The sequence below is a fragment of the Lepisosteus oculatus genome, chromosome 11 (assembly GCF_040954835.1).
Source record: "Lepisosteus oculatus isolate fLepOcu1 chromosome 11, fLepOcu1.hap2, whole genome shotgun sequence".
Taxonomy (NCBI): Eukaryota; Metazoa; Chordata; class Actinopteri; order Semionotiformes; family Lepisosteidae; genus Lepisosteus; species Lepisosteus oculatus.
Genome location: NC_090706.1, coordinates 33,097,050 through 33,113,016, shown reverse-complemented (window position 1 = coordinate 33,113,016; position 15,967 = coordinate 33,097,050). Strand labels below are relative to the sequence as shown.

Here is a 15,967-nt window from a genome sequence, read left to right as displayed (position 1 = left end):
ACAGAACACTATTAACAAACGATATACAGTAAACAGATCAGGTAAGATACGATCCGTTTAATACTAACAACTTGTAAAGAACTGCTGAAGAATATTTGTTTAATAATTAAGTGGAGAAAGCTCACCTCTGAACTTAGCTGTATGTCCTGCTTCATAGTTTGTTCCTTCTGTAGTGTCCCTGTGCCACTGGGTTCAACATTAACTGTACTGTCATGACAAGGTCTGACGTATTTGGAATCGCTTTTTCTCGAGTCAGTGGTCAAGCACACCTCGTAATTGTACACGTGCTGCAGAGTTCCGGTTGCACCAACGTCTGCGTAATGCGGTGGATAGTGCGCGCTTGGAAAAACGGGAAGATTCGCATTGGAGTGATAGAACAGCTTAGTATGTCTCCATTTATAGAACTTTACTGACAGCAAGACTATGATTGAAACTATAAAAAGAAAGGAAACGACAGCCAAGGACAAGACTAAATAAAAAGTCAGGTTGTCATTGTAATCCTTGTCCTGTGAATAGTCTCCGAATTCCGAGAGCACTTCAGGGAAGCTGTCCGCCACCGCCACGTTCACATTCACTGTAGCTGAACGGGAGGGCTGCCCGTTGTCCTCCACTACAACAACAAGCCTCTGTTTCACAGCGTCTTTATCAGTGACCTGACGTAAAGTTCTTATTTCTCCGTTCTGTAATCCCACTTCAAACAGCGCCCTGTCTGTCGCTTTCTGCAGTTTATATGAGAGCCAGGCGTTCTGTCCAGAGTCAGCATCAACAGCTACAACTTTAGTGACAAGATAGCCAGCATCTGCTGAACGAGGCACCATTTCAGCCACCAGAGAGCCATCAGTGTGCACTGGGTAGAGGACCTGTGGAGAGTTGTCGTTCTGATCTTGGACAAATATATGAACAGTTACGTTGTTGCTGAGGGGTGGAGAGCCCCCGTCTTGAGCTCTAATGTTAATTTTAAACTCCTTAATTTGCTCATAGTCAAGAGAGCGGACAGCATAGACCGTGCCACTTTCTGCGTTCACGGAAATATACGAGGATACCGGAATTCCATTATATTTAGTTTCTTCTAGAAAGTAAGAGATTTTAGCATTATGCCCCCAGTCAGCATCATCTGCGTTGACTGAAAATACCGATAAACCAGGGGAGTTGTTTTCCATCACATAAGAAGTGTATACATTTCTCTTGAAAACTGGTGCATTATCATTCACATCGGATAGTTTCAAACTGATTGTCTTATTACTCGACAAAGGCGGAGAACCTTCATCTCTGGCAATGACTGTGATATTATATTCAGAAATCGTTTCTCGGTCCAAAACACGGTCTGTCACAATAGTGTAAAAGTTAAGAGAAGACGATTTAATTTCGAACGGAATATCCTGATTGATGGAACACCGAAGCTTCCCATTGTTTCCTGAATCACTGTCTTCAACATTAAGCATGGCTAAGACAGTGCCAGGCAAGGAGTCTTCTGGAATGGGACTGGAGAAGGACATTAGCGTAATTGTGGGAGCATTGTCATTCACATCTTTGATTTCAATTATTACCTTACTGGAGTCTGTTAGACCTCCGTGGTCCCGTGCTTGGATATTTATTTCACAAGATTTAACAGTTTCATAGTCTATGTCGCCTACAACCAGTATTTCACCACTATGTGGGTGTATACTGAAAAGCTCTGAAACGCTGTCAGTGGTGTGCGAAAAGGAATAGGTTACTTCACCGTTTGAATCCGCGTCTGCATCTGAAGCGCTAACTGTTAGAACAACGGTGCCCTTTGCAGCATTTTCGGAGACAGTTGCTTTATACAAGGCTTGTAAAAATACCGGGGCATTGTCATTGGCATCCAGTACAATAATGTGTATTTTCATTCTACCGGATCTCTGTGGGTCCCCGCCGTCTTTGGCTGTTAAAATCAGATTGTGCTCTTCTTGTTTCTCTCGGTCTAGAGGTGCCTGAAGCATCATCTCCACGTATTTACTTCCATCTGCACGGGCGTGTAACTTTAAAGCAAAATGATCACTCGGTTCAAGAGTATAGCTTTGTAATGTATTTACTCCCACGTCCAGATCCACAGCACTCTCTAATAGGAAACGAGCTCCAGGCACAGCTAACTCAGTCATTTCCAGCCTAATTTCTTTTTTAGGAAAGGTGGGCGCATTGTCGTTTACATCTAGTATTTCAACAATCACTCGGTGTAGCTCCATTGGGCTTTCTAACACAATCTGAAAATGTATACTACAAGGAATTGTTTGTCGGCATATCTGCTCTCGGTCTATTCTGTCTTTGACAACCAATATTCCTTTATCGAGGTTCAGCTCAATATATTCCGTGCTGCCACCAGTAAAAACCCGAGCTTTGCCAGATTTCAGTCTTTTAATATCAACACCCAAGTCTTGCGCGATATTTCCTACAAACGATCCCTTTGTCATTTCTTCTGGAATAGAATATCTGACTTGACCAAAGACTACATTCGCAATAAAGAAGCAGGAAACAAACAATCGTACTTGCCATTTCATTGTCCAGGGCATATTGTTGCTGACGATTTCACCTCCAGAAAATCCAGTATTTGACACAAAAATTATTGAAATCTGTGCAATATCGCGGATAGAATAATTAATTATACATTTTCCTTGAACGCACTTCTAAGAAGCAGATTATCCGAAATGGTTTTGATATTCTGCAAACGCGGTTTCTGTTTTGTAATCCAAGCGGTCTAAACGTTGAATTCCCTTTTCAGTCTGTGTTATGGAGTGCAATACTGGGAGGTCCTGCAGGATCGCTACATGCAATGAGCTACCACCACTATTCAACAGCGGCACTTAGAGTTCTGATACAAAATTGCAATCAAGCGCTTAAAAAGTGTGAAATACTGTAAATATTGAAATAGAAAAGCTGGCACAGGCTTATGTTAATGGAACAGAAACACAAATTGAAGAGAAGGAAATAAATGCAAGCGCACGTTTTAGTTAACAGCTCTTAGAAACAACACCAGTGAGCGCATTTTAATTTCAAAATACCATACTGTATATTCACTGAGAAGGAAATCAACGAAAGACAAAACTCCTTAATTCACAACGAATCACACATAAACTTAATAATACAGTTAAACCCAACTGAAATTACACCACAACTGTCTAAGAACTTTTGAGCCTAATTTCGTCATACTTATTTTAATGAAGGGTACACATTTACTACGTGCCACTTACATACATGCTGTATAATCCTTCATCTTCAAGAGATGAATGTATCACATTTTCAGATTCAAAACTCAATGCGTAAAAACAATTTGCTCCATAAATAGCACGGATTTTTAATGAATAGGCGTACAACATGATCTTGTCCTACACTTTTTAAAAGTTAAACTGCCGTAATACGAAAACGTTATATTTTGATGCTGCTTTTGTATTTATAATTTGCTAATGGGACTCACGGCTCAGTGAAATAAATTCATTAATATGACATTCTCAAAACAACAACAACAATAATAATAATAGTGTAAGCTTAGGTCCTATTATTGTTGTTTTATTCAGTTAAGCAGTTTAAAATGAATTAAATAGTTTTGAGTTATGTAGAATCATCTATTTCAATTTGTAGATAGATTAACGTTAATATAACTTCCCGTGTTTCCTGATTGGTTACGCGAAGAACGTGATTGGGAAATGGGATCAAGAGATCAGGAAGAGAGAGAGTGAGAAGGCTAGAGGGGATCAGCAACGAACTGTTAAAAGAATATCCATCTCCTTCTAGTTCCCATTCATACAGTCAGAGTGTATAACCACCATCACATGAACCCTACAGTTTAAACAGAATACAATTAAATGCAGTTCAAAACATTCAAATTATATATTTAATAAGCACAGCGCTCACCTCTTGGTTAAGAGCTGTGTCTTCATTAGAGTCTCTCTCCTTTTGCATATGCGGGAGCGTTTGCGTAACAAGACTAACGATACTTTGACGACAGGGTCTGGTGCTCTTGGAATCACTCTTTCTCGAGTCAGTGGTCAAACACACCTCGTAATTGTACACGTGCTGCAGCGTTCCGGTTGCACCAACATCTGCGTAAGAAGGTGGATAATACGCAGTTGGAAACACGGGAAGATTCCGGTTGGATTTATACAGGATGAGAGACTGTCTCCATTTGTAGATCCTTATTGATATCAAAATTATGACAGAGACAATAAAAAGAAAGGAGACAATAGCTAAAGACATAACTAAATAAAAAGTCAGGCTGTCATTGTAATCTTTGTCTTGTGAGAAGTCACTGAATTCCGAGAGCACTTCAGGGAAGCTGTCCGCCACCGCCACGTTCACATTCACTGTAGCTGAACGGGAGGGCTGCCCGTTGTCCTCCACTACAACAACAAGCCTCTGTTTCACAGCGTCTTTATCAGTGACCTGACGTAAAGTTCTTATTTCTCCGTTCTGTAATCCCACCTCAAACAGCGCCCTGTCTGTGGCTTTCAGCAGTTTATATGAGAGCCAGGCGTTCTGTCCAGAGTCAGCATCAACAGCTACAACTTTAGTGACAAGATAGCCAACATCTGCTGAACGAGGCACCATTTCAGCCACCAGAGAGCCATCAGTGTGCACTGGGTAGAGGACCTGTGGAACGTTGTCGTTCTGGTCCTTAATGAAGATAATTACATCCACAGTACTACTCATTGGCGGAGAACCTCCATCCTGCGCTTTGACTTGAAATTGTAACTCTTTAATTCTCTCATAATCAAAAGAGCGCACCGCATGAATGGAGCCGCTCTCCGAATTCACTGAAAAATATGACGAAACCGAAATTCCACTAATTATTGTATCCTGCAGGAAATATGAGATATGGGCATTAGGCCCGGAGTCCGCGTCCACAGCTTTAATTGAAAATATAGATACCCCGGGTGAGTTGTTTTCCATAATATGTGCACTGTATATTTTTTTCTCGAACACAGGAGCATTATCGTTAACATCCGATATTCTGAGAGTCAGGGTTTTGTTACTAGAAAAAGGAGGCGACCCCCCGTCTGTGGCAATAATCGTAATATTATACTCTGAGATTTTTTCGCGATCCAAAACCTGATTTGTGACCAAACTGAAAAAATTAGAAGAAGAAGATTTAATTTGAAAAGGTTCATTCTCGCTAATGGAACATCGAAGCTCTCCGTTTTTTCCTGAATCTAAGTCTTTGATATTTAGCATTGCTATGACAGTGTCCGGCAAAGAATCTTCCCGGATAGGGTTGGAAAATGACATTAGCGTTATCACAGGAACATTGTCGTTCACGTCTAGAATTTCAATTAACACTTTACTGGAGTCTGTTAAGCCTCCTTCGTCTCTTGCCTCTACATTGATTTCGTAATTTTTAGATTTCTCAAAATCCAGCTTCCCATACACTTTCACCTCACCAGTAATGGGATTTAACTCAAACAGTTCAGAAGTACTGTCTTTGCTGTGAGAAACTATGTAAGTCACTTCTCCGTTAGTTCCATAATCAGCATCAGACGCACTGACCTTCAACACCACTGTACCGATCTCTGCGTTTTCCTTCACGGCTGCTTTGTAAATACCCTGACTGAAAACAGGGGCATTATCATTTGCGTCTAATACAAATATATTTATCTGAACTGTACCAGACTTCTGGGGGCTTCCACCATCTACTGCGGTTAAGACTAGTTTGTGCTCTCTTTGTTTTTCTCTATCCAGAGCAGTCTGGAGCATCATTTCTATGTATTTGCTGCCGTCAGAGCGAGAGTGCAGCTTTAATATAAAATGGTCAGTAGGTTTCAGTGAGTAACTCTGGAGAGAATTTAGTCCTACATCAGGATCGACTGCGCTCTGTAATAAGAATCGCGTCCCGGGAAAAGACGACTCACTTATTTCCAAATTAATTTCTTTGTTTGGAAAAACGGGAGGATTGTCATTAATATCTAGTATTTCCACATTAATACGGTACAACTCCATTGGGTTTTCAAAGATAATCTGAAAATTTAATGTACATGGAGACGTACTGCCACATAATTCTTCCCTATCAATTCTGTCTTTCACTATCAGTGTCCCTTTGTCAGTATTCAGCCCAATATACTCACGGCTATCTTCGGTAAAGATCCGAGCTCTACCCGATTTTAATCGTTTAATATCCAGTCCCAAGTCCTGTATGATATTCCCCACAAAGGAACCTTTCGTCATCTCTTCTGGTATAGAATATTGAACCTGCCCGTATGAAGCTTGTATCGCACACGCAAAAAACATAAGTATCTGTAATCTCCATTCCGATATCCATGCTATTTTTCCGATAGCGGTTTGAAAGTAAAGTAATTCCATGCCTTTCCTCTATTAATTCGGATGCAAAAAAATAAATCCACGCTGAGTGGCCCTTGTATTGCCTGTTACAATTCAAATAAAATTAGTAAAATATTGTTCTCCTGGAAGGTGGCGAATTTCTGGTTAGCAGCTCCTCTTTTGTATTCTAAGCGCAGACGACGGTTAGCTTCCCTTTCTGGGTATGCTTTACTGTGCTCTGTTAGGGAGGGCCGAGGGAAGAATATCCTCATATTGATCAACAGCGGCACTTGGAGCTCCGAGAGAAAATTGCAATGCGTTTCTCAAAGTTATACTGGAAATATTGCAATTAATGAACAAATGCGTAACAAAACAGCAACTCTTAGAAACACAGTATGACTATTAGTCATATAATAATAAAGTGATTATTAATCATCATCTTTGTATCGCACGATATACGCGAATACATTGTAAGGAATACAGGGAAATCAAGAAGGAATCAGAAGGTAAGTTATTTTTTAACTTAATTAAATCGCAGGTAAAGATTGCTCCTGCCTCTCCCTGTCACTATGGAACACGGGGTGTACCCAGTACCTACCTACTGTACAAATGCTTTTTGTAAAAAATACGTTTTGTAGGTTTTCTTTGTATTTTTATTACTTTTGTTTGACTCTATTCACAAGTTGACAAACAAATTACGCATACAACCAGGCTCATAGACCATTCACCTAATGTTCGGATACAGTGTACACTCCCACATGCAAATAAAAACACCGGGAATCTATAACAAGAAGCTGCCCTCTCTAGAGCTCACCTGGACCTGGGTATCCTCGTCAGGGTCCTTCTCCTTCTGTGCGTGAGGTATTGTTTGAGTTCCGGCAGGATCAGGATTTAAGATCTCCGGCTCTGGCCAATGACTCTGGCTACACGGTCTGATATATTTGTAATCACTCTTTCTAGAGTCAGTCGTCATGCACACTTCATAATTATACACGTGCTGTAAGGTTCCTGTAGCTCCAGCGTCTGCATAACGGGGAGGGTAAAAGGCGCTTGGAATAACAGGGAGATTTACGCTGGACCTGTAAAACAGTCTCCTTTGCCTCCATCTATAAAAAGTCACAGCCAGAATTAGTATTATTGAGGCGATGAAAAGAAAGGAAACTACAGCGAGAGACAAGACTAAATAAAAAGTCAGGTTGTCATTGTAATCCTTGTCCTGTGAAAAGTCACTGAATTCCGAGAGCACTTCAGGGAAGCTGTCCGCCACCGCCACGTTCACATTCACTGTCGCTGAACGAGAGGGCTGCCCGTTGTCCTCCACTACAACAACAAGCCTCTGTTTCACAGCATCTTTATCAGTGACCTGACGTGAAGTTCTTATTTCTCCGTTCTGTAATCCCACTTCAAACAACGCCCTGTCTGGGGCTTTAAGTAGTTTATATGAGAGCCAGGCGTTCTGTCCAGAATCAGCATCAACAGCTACAACTTTAGTGACAAGATAGCCAGAGTCTGCTGAACGAGGCACCATTTCAGCCACCAGAGAGCCATCAGTGTGCACTGGGTAGAGGACCTGTGGAGAGTTGTCGTTCTGGTCTTGAACAACTATTTGAACAGTCACGTTGCTGCTAAGTGGTGGAGAGCCTCCATCCTGAGCTCTGACATTAATGTCAAAGGTTTTGATTTGTTCGTAATCTAAAGAGCGCACTACATGAACAACTCCACTGTCAGCGCTGACTGATATATATGAAGAAACAGGTGCTCCGTTAATTTTTGTTTCTTCGAGAACGTAAGAAATTTTAGCGTTTTGATTCCAGTCAGCGTCTCTGGCTTTCAAGGTGAATATAGAGATGCCTGGTGTATTATTTTCCGTGATATATGCCATAAATGAGCTCTTTTCAAAAACCGGCGCATTGTCATTAACATCTGATATTTTTAACGTAATTGTCAGGTTGCTGGAGTGAAAGGGAACCCCATCATCCTTTGCAACAATTGTAATATTATATTCTGGATCTTTTTCGCGGTCTAAAGTATTTTCAGTTACTAAGCTATAGAAACCATTTGAAGACGATGTGATCTTAAAGGGTACGTCTTCGTTGATGGAACATGTGACATGTCCATTATTTTCCGAATCAGGGTCCTGAACATTGATCATAGCAATAACGGTTCCGGGCGGCGCGTCTTCTTGTACCGAACCTGACATCGACATGAGATTTATGACAGGACTATTATCATTTACATCAATAACGCTGACGATTATCTTACTAGAATCAGAAAGACCCCCGTGATCTTTTGCCTGTATATCAATTTGATACACTTTAGCCTTTTCATAATCAATTTCACCAGTTATCACTACCTCACCGGTGTTTCTATCGATTTCAAAAAAATCCGTCACACCGTCTACAATGTTCGAAATTGAATATGTCACAAGCCCGTTAGAACCTTTATCTGCGTCTGATGCGCTCACTGTAGTCACTAATGTACCCTTTAAAGCATTCTCTATAACTGTTGTCTTATATACTGCCTGACTAAAAACAGGTGCATTGTCATTGACATCCAGGACAGTAACATGTATTTGAACAGTGCCAGACATGTGAGGGTCCCCACCGTCCATGGCTGTTAGTAATAAAGACAACTCGTCTTGCTTTTCGCGGTCGAGAGCTTTCTGCAGCACCATTTCCACATTTTTACTGCCATCGGGCTGATTTTGTAATTTTAGGTGAAAATGATCGGTTGGTTTTAGCGAGTAACTTTGAAGACTATTAACGCCAACGTCTGGGTCCATGGCTCTCTCGAGCACGAATCTAGCGCCAGTTAAAGCAGACTCACTTATTTCCAGCCTCACTTCGTTTTTTGGAAAAGCGGGAGCATTGTCATTTACATCTGTAATTTCTACTGTAATGCGATAGAATTCCATCGGATTTTCAAGAATGATCTGGAATTGTAAAGAACACGGTGAAGTCTTTCCACAAAGCCGCTCCCTGTCTATTCTCTCTTTTATGACAAGTATCCCTTTCTCCTTATTTAGCTCAATGAAATCGTTGCTGTCCCCGGTATATATACGAGCTTTACCAGTTTTCAGTCTTTTTAGATCTAATCCCAAATCTTGGGCAATATTACCTACAAGCGATCCTTTTGTCATTTCCTCGGGTATAGAGTATCTCACCTCGCACACTGCTGCGGTAAAAAGGACAAACAGACAGAACTGTACTTGCCATATCATTGTTCTTTCCCAGATGCTCCTGGCGATCTGAAAGCACGCAAAACCGTTACTGTCCAACACCGTGTGTATTATTTAGGTTTGACTGAAAGGACCGGGAGATATTTTCGAAGGAGTTTCTCTTGATAAAGAAACAGAGATTAGAATCCACGGTTTCTGTTTTGTAATCCAAGAAGTGCGCACTGAGAGGTGGTCTGTCTCCTACACGCAGAGATTGAATGGGAGGTCCTGCTGGAAAACAGCTAGCAAAATATCATCCCATTGATCAACAGCGGCACTTTGAGTTCAAGCAGAGAACTCCAAGCAGTTTCTTTCCACACACCTACCTACTGTACAGTACAGTATGTATAACATGTGCATCTTATATCTATAGACAAGTGAGCATCTCCTGCTTTACTGTAATATCAGAGAGGGACATTTTAGTATTTCTCTTTGATGCATACGATTGCTATTATCACCATTACTATTACGCACAATAAGCAATTGAATAAATATATATACTGTATATATATTACACCACCTTCAATATAAATGAATTGTCCTTACTCCTTTATTCAATGTTAAAATATCTGAGATGAGAAACACACGGCATAACGGAGAGAGACATTTTCTAAACTATTTTTTCATTCTTTAAAAACACAAAAAATAAATGCACCCCTATACTTGCAATGTAAAACACATGAAACATACAGTGTAACACCACAGCATTGTTAACTGGAGTAAAAAATATGTTTTTGCACAACCTGATAAAAATGAACGTTTTAAGGATTTTAGAACTGCGGACTCACCTCCTGTGATGAGTCCTGCAGCACAATCTCTGGACCAGTGGCATCAGCGTTTACAATACTTTGACTAACCGGTCTGATATATTTGTATTCGCTTTTCCCAGAGTCTGTTGTCAAACACACCTCGTAATTATACACGCGCTGTAGAGTTCCCGTAGCGCCAACGTCTGCGTAATGAGGAGGATAATACGCGCTTGGAATAACTGGGAAACGTCCGCTGGAATCAGAGAAAAAATGAGATTGTCTCCATTTGTAGAACTTTACTGAGAGAATAACTACAAGTGACGAAATAAAAAGAAAAGAAACTACAGCCAAAGACACAACTAAATAAAAAGTCAGGTTGTCATTGTAATCCTTGTCCTGTGAGAAGTCAGTGAATTCCGAGAGCACTTCAGGGAAGCTGTCCGCCACCGCCACGTTCACATTCACTGTAGCTGAACGAGAGGGCTGCCCGTTGTCCTCCACTACAACAACAAGCCTCTGTTTCACAGTGTCTTTATCAGTGACCTGACGTAAAGTTCTTATTTCTCCGTTCTGTAATCCCACTTCAAACAGAGTCCTGTCTGTGGCTTTCAGCAGTTTATATGAGAGCCAGGCGTTTTGCCCAGAGTCAGCATCAACAGCTACAACTTTAGTGACAAGATAGCCAGAGTCTGCTGAACGAGGCACCATTTCAGCCACCAGAGAGCCATCAGTGTGGACTGGGTAGAGAACCTGTGGAGAGTTGTCGTTCTGATCTTGCACGAAAATGCTAACTGTCACGTTGCTGCTAAGAGGTGGAGACCCTCCGTCCTGGGCTCTCACGCGAAGATCAAAGCTTTTGAGTTGTTCATAGTCAAAAGAGCGCACTGCACGGATGACTCCGCTGTCAGGGCTGACGGATATATATGAAGAAACAGGTTCTCCGTTAATCTTTGTTTCTTCAAGAATATAAGAAATACGAGCATTCTGGTTCCAATCAGCGTCGTACGATTTCAAGGTTAGAACAGACAGGCCTGGTGTGTTATTTTCTGTTATAGATGTTATAAATGAGCTTTTCTCAAAAACGGGAGCATTATCGTTAATGTCTAATATTTTCAGTGTTAAGGTTATATTGCGTGACAGAGGAGGCACACCTTCATCCGTAGCAATAACAGTAATATTATATTCTGAGTTTGTTTCTCGGTCCAAGATTTTATCAGTCACCAAGTTATAAAAGGTGTTTGAAGATAATGTGATCTTAAACGGAATGTTTTCGTTAATAATACAATGGACGATTCCGTTATTCCCAGAGTCTTGGTCTTGAATATTGAGCATTGCTATAACAGTGCCAGGCAACGCATTTTCAGGTACTGCATTCGAAAAAGACATGAGCGTAATCTCCGGGGAGTTGTCGTTTACGTCGACAACTTCGAGTAGTATTTTACTTGAATCCGTAAGACTGCCGTCGTCTTTTGCTTGGATGTTGATCTGATAATATTTCGATTTTTCAAAATCTATTTGCCCAGTCACTTTTACTTCCCCGCTATGCGGGTCAATTTGGAATAATTTATCTATTCCATCTGCCACGTGTGACATTGAGTATGTGACTATAGCATTTGAACCCTCATCAATATCGGTGGCACTCACTGTTGTCACCAAGGTGCCTTTCATTGCATTCTCAACGACAACCGCTTTGTAAACTGCCTGTGTAAAAACAGGAGCGTTGTCATTGGCATCAAGCACAGTTATGTGAATTTTAAGCGTGCCAGACATTTGCGGATCCCCACCATCTACAGCTGTTAATAATAAAGTGATTTTGTCTTGCTTTTCTCTGTCTAACGGCTTATTAAGCACCATTTCTACTTGCTTACTGTCATCCGGCTGTGAATGTAATTGTAAAACGAAATTATCGGTGGGTTTTAGCATATAGTTTTGCAGTGTGTTAACACCCACATCAGGATCCACAGCGCTCTCTAGGACAAATTTTGCTCCTGGCTGAGCAGACTCGCTGATTTGTAATGAAATCTCTTCTCTGGTGAAGGAAGGAGCATTATCATTAACATCGGTAATTTCAATGGTGACACGATATAATTCCATTGGATTTTCCAAAATAATCTGAAACGCCAGAGTGCAAGGGGATGTTTTTGCGCACAGCTGCTCTCTGTCTAGTCTTTCTTTTATAACCAGTACTCCTTTCTCTATATTCAGCCCTATGTACTCGCGGTTGTCTCTGGTAAATACACGAGCCCTCCCCGATTTCAGCCTTTTGAGATCTAATCCCAAATCTTGCACAACATTACCTACAAACGACCCCTTTGCCATTTCTTCTGCTATAGAGTACTGTACTTGCCCCACCGCCGACTGTACGGAAAACAGACACAAAATAAAGAAGTGTACTTGCCATTTCATTACTGTGCTTGACATTCTCCGGTCGCTTTGATAACAGACAAATCCTTTTGTTTTTTAATCATAGATCGAACTATGTAACCCGTGGTAGAAAAAAAAAGAAACTCTGCTATGATAATTGCAAAACCATTCCAATATCTTTCCAAAAAGGCAAGGTTTTGTATCCGCCGTTTCTGCTTTGTAATCCCAGACCTGAGCTCATACGGTATATCGCTGCCTTTATCCCTGACTCGCAGAAATATGGGAGGTCCCGAAAACCGTCTAAACCTCATAGCAAAAAAGAAAAACCCACCATACTGATCAACAGCGGCACTTCGAGTTAAAACTATGAACTGCAAAGCCCATTAATTCAAAAGCATACAGTAACTTTTGCAGTTCAGAAACAAATTTGCTGACATGTACACAGATTACCATTCAAATACTCGCGAAATCGTGACATTCGACTGCTCTGCGCAATTTCACGTTCTAAAGAGATGGATTTGAAATCTTGTTTATGGTTTTAACATTTTTAACAGGAGATAATGAATGATATAATAATTAAGAAATTAATATAAAACAAGGGTTTTCTTAAAAATATATATTATATTTGGCCGGAGTGGTGATCGTAGTAACACTACTACTACTACTACTACTACTAATAATAATAATAATCACTCAAGATGATAATCCAGTCATTTTCTAAGATTACTTTAACCAGTATAGCGTTACAGGGGGAACCTTAGCCAAGCACAATTAATAACGGGCGCAAAGCAGGATGCACCCGGGATGGTTTGTCAATCCATCGCAGGACACGAACATCAGGACCAATTTTACAGAAGTGATTTAACCTACTGTACCATCGTGTACTGTATGTGAACTGTGGGAGGAAATCGGAGCACCCAAAGGAAACCCATGTAAACACGAGCAGAACATACAAACTACACACAGATTGCATCCCAGGGCCCCAGAACTGCAAGCAATGATACTCACGACGCCCAATGCCGCCCCAATACTTCTATTAATACTACACATCTTATCTAAAAGATCTACAGGTATCATTTACAAAGTACCGTATTCTTTTATTTATTACATCTCCTCATTCTCCATTTTTGTTTTTAATTTAATAAGAGTTTATAATTTTTCAAATTTTATTTTAACCACCCTAGAAAATAATAATATTCAGACATTCCTAACGTTAAATATACAATGCCTGAACCATGCACTGGGTAAACAGTTCAAGAAAATACACCGCGAGAAAGAGATAGTGTGGGAATACTGGAAAATTTCTACTTAATACTGGCATTTGAATTCACATGCGTACTAGAATCTCTGCCACAAAAAAAAACCAACAAAAAAGAAAAAAACCTCCAATACACAATCAATGTTCAACATAAATACATACAGTACATTAATATGGACAGGCAGGCAAATAAAAAATATGATACACAAGAAGAGTAAAAGGCACTAAGGAACTAAGGAAAGGAGTGAAAATCGTGTTAAAATATGCAAAAAATCAATACAAAGAGGTAAGGATAAATTGTTTCATACGTATGGGGAAAACGCATAATGCAATTGAACTTGTTCTGGAGGAAAATAGAAAGGACAACTGTTTGTGTAAGATCGTGTGTCATAAAAGAATACAGATTAGAGAACATTTAGAAGCATTCAGAGCTCACCTCCACTGAAGCGTCTGGGCTCTTTGTTACGGTCTCCTTATTTTGCGCGTGTGGCAATGTTTCTCTACCGCTGGCGTCAACACAATCAAGATTTTGACTAAAGGGCCGAATGTATCTGTATTCACTTTTCCCAGAGTCTGTTGTCAAACACACCTCGTAATTGTACACGTGCTGCAGAGTACCTGTACCTCCAACGTCCGCATAACGGGGAGGATAATATGCGCTTGGAATAACAGGGAGATTCCCTTTGGATTCATAGAACAAACGAGTTTGTCTCCATCTGTAGAACTTGACTGAGAGGATAACTACAACTGACGAAATAAAAAGAAAAGAAACTACCGCCAAAGACAAGACTAAATAAAAAGTCAGGTTGTCATTGTAATCCTTGTCCTGTGAAAAGTCACCGAATTCCGAGAGCACTTCAGGGAAGCTGTCCGCCACCGCCACGTTCACATTCACTGTAGCTGAACGAGAGGGCTGCCCGTTGTCCTCCACTACAACAACAAGCCTCTGTTTCACAGCGTCTTTATCAGTGACCTGACATAAAGTTCTTATTTCTCCGTTCTGTAATCCCACTTCAAACAGCGCCCTGTCTGTCGCTTTCAGCAGTTTATATGAGAGCCATGCGTTCTGTCCAGAGTCAGCATCAACAGCTACAACTTTAGTGACAAGATAGCCAACATCTGCTGAACGAGGCACCATTTCAGCCACCAGAGAGCCATCAGTGTGCACTGGGTAGAGGACCTGTGGAGAGTTGTCGTTCTGGTCTTGAACGAGTATTTGAACAGTAACGTTGCTGCTAAGAGGTGGAGAACCCCCATCCTGAGCTGTTACGTGAATCTGAAAGCTTTTGACTTGTTCATAGTCGAAAGAGCGCACCGCGTGGATAATTCCACTGTCAAAACTGACAGAGACATAAGATGAAACAGGCGCCCCGTTGATCATTGTTCCTTCAAGAATATAAGAAATGCGTGCATTCTGGTTGCAGTCAGCGTCGCTGGCTTTTAAGGAGAATATGGATAGTCCAGGAGTATTATTTTCAGTTACATACGTCATATACGAGCTCTTTTCAAAAACTGGCGCATTGTCATTAACGTCTGATATTTTTACAACTAATGTCATATTGTTGGAGAGAGCTGGCAGTCCTTCATCGGTGGCCGTAATAGTGATATTATATTCTTGTACTGTTTCACGATCTAATACGCTGTCAGTCACCAGTGTATAAAAGGTATTAGACATTATTAATTTAAAGGGAATATTTTCATTAATTTTACAATGGAAAATGCCGTTGTTCCCGGAGTCTTGATCTTGTACATTTATAATGGCTACCACAGTTCCAGGCTGGGCATTTTCAACAACTGAGCTTGAGAAAGACATCAGAGTTAATACGGGGTGATTGTCGTTGACGTCGATAACTTCAATCATTATTTTGCTGGAATCTATAAGGCCACCATCGTCTTTTGCTTGTATGTTGAGCTGATATTTTTTAACTTTTTCAAAATCTATTTTCCCAGTGACTTTGAGCTCTCCGGTGTCTGGATCCAGTTTAAACATTTCACTAATGGCATTGGCCAGGTGTGAAATAGAATAACACACATGCCCGTTAGCGCCCTTATCGATATCAGATGCACTTACTGTTGTTATTAATGTATTTTTGGGGGCATTCTCTACTACAGTGG

The 15,967-nt window shown here is 40.7% G+C and overlaps 2 protein-coding genes across 5 annotated transcripts in view; both read right to left on the bottom strand.

The window, feature by feature from the left end:
- Positions 1–15,967, bottom strand: part of LOC102689599 (protocadherin gamma-C5-like) — a 211,921-nt gene that overhangs the window by 56,933 nt on the left and 139,021 nt on the right. Inside the window, exons 1-2 of one of the 4 annotated variants that reach the window (XM_015349721.2) lie at positions 3,868–3,978; positions 126–339 (exon numbers count right to left, since the gene is read on the bottom strand). The exons of 2 other annotated variants lie outside the window; for them this stretch is intronic. In XM_015349721.2, coding sequence (XP_015205207.2) covers positions 126–339; positions 3,868–3,893 — 240 coding nt within the window. In that variant the 5' untranslated portion in view covers positions 3,894–3,978. Of the gene's footprint in view, positions 1–125; positions 2,748–3,867; positions 3,979–15,967 lie in introns of those variants that run through there. One more of the 4 variants, XM_015349720.2, reaches the window with a different exon arrangement.
- LOC102687963 (protocadherin gamma-A11-like) lies at positions 3,910–10,247 on the bottom strand. Its single transcript, XM_015349745.2, has 2 exons — positions 7,079–10,247; positions 3,910–4,055 (listed from the first exon to the last, which is right to left on the bottom strand). Exons 1-2 carry the CDS (start codon positions 9,482–9,484, stop codon positions 4,002–4,004), a joined length of 2,460 nt encoding a protein of 819 aa, XP_015205231.2. The 5' UTR covers positions 9,485–10,247; the 3' UTR covers positions 3,910–4,001.

Excerpts from the sequence above, each read along its gene's own strand:
- LOC102687963 (XM_015349745.2), bottom strand. The coding sequence starts at position 9,484 with ATGATATGGCAAGTACAGTTCTGTCTGTTTGTCCTTTTTACCGCAGCA. Across the intron at positions 4,056-7,078 it reads ACGAGGATACCCAGGTCCAG|ATGTTGGTGCAACCGGAACG; the intron begins GTGAGCTCTAGA and ends CTTCTTACGCAG.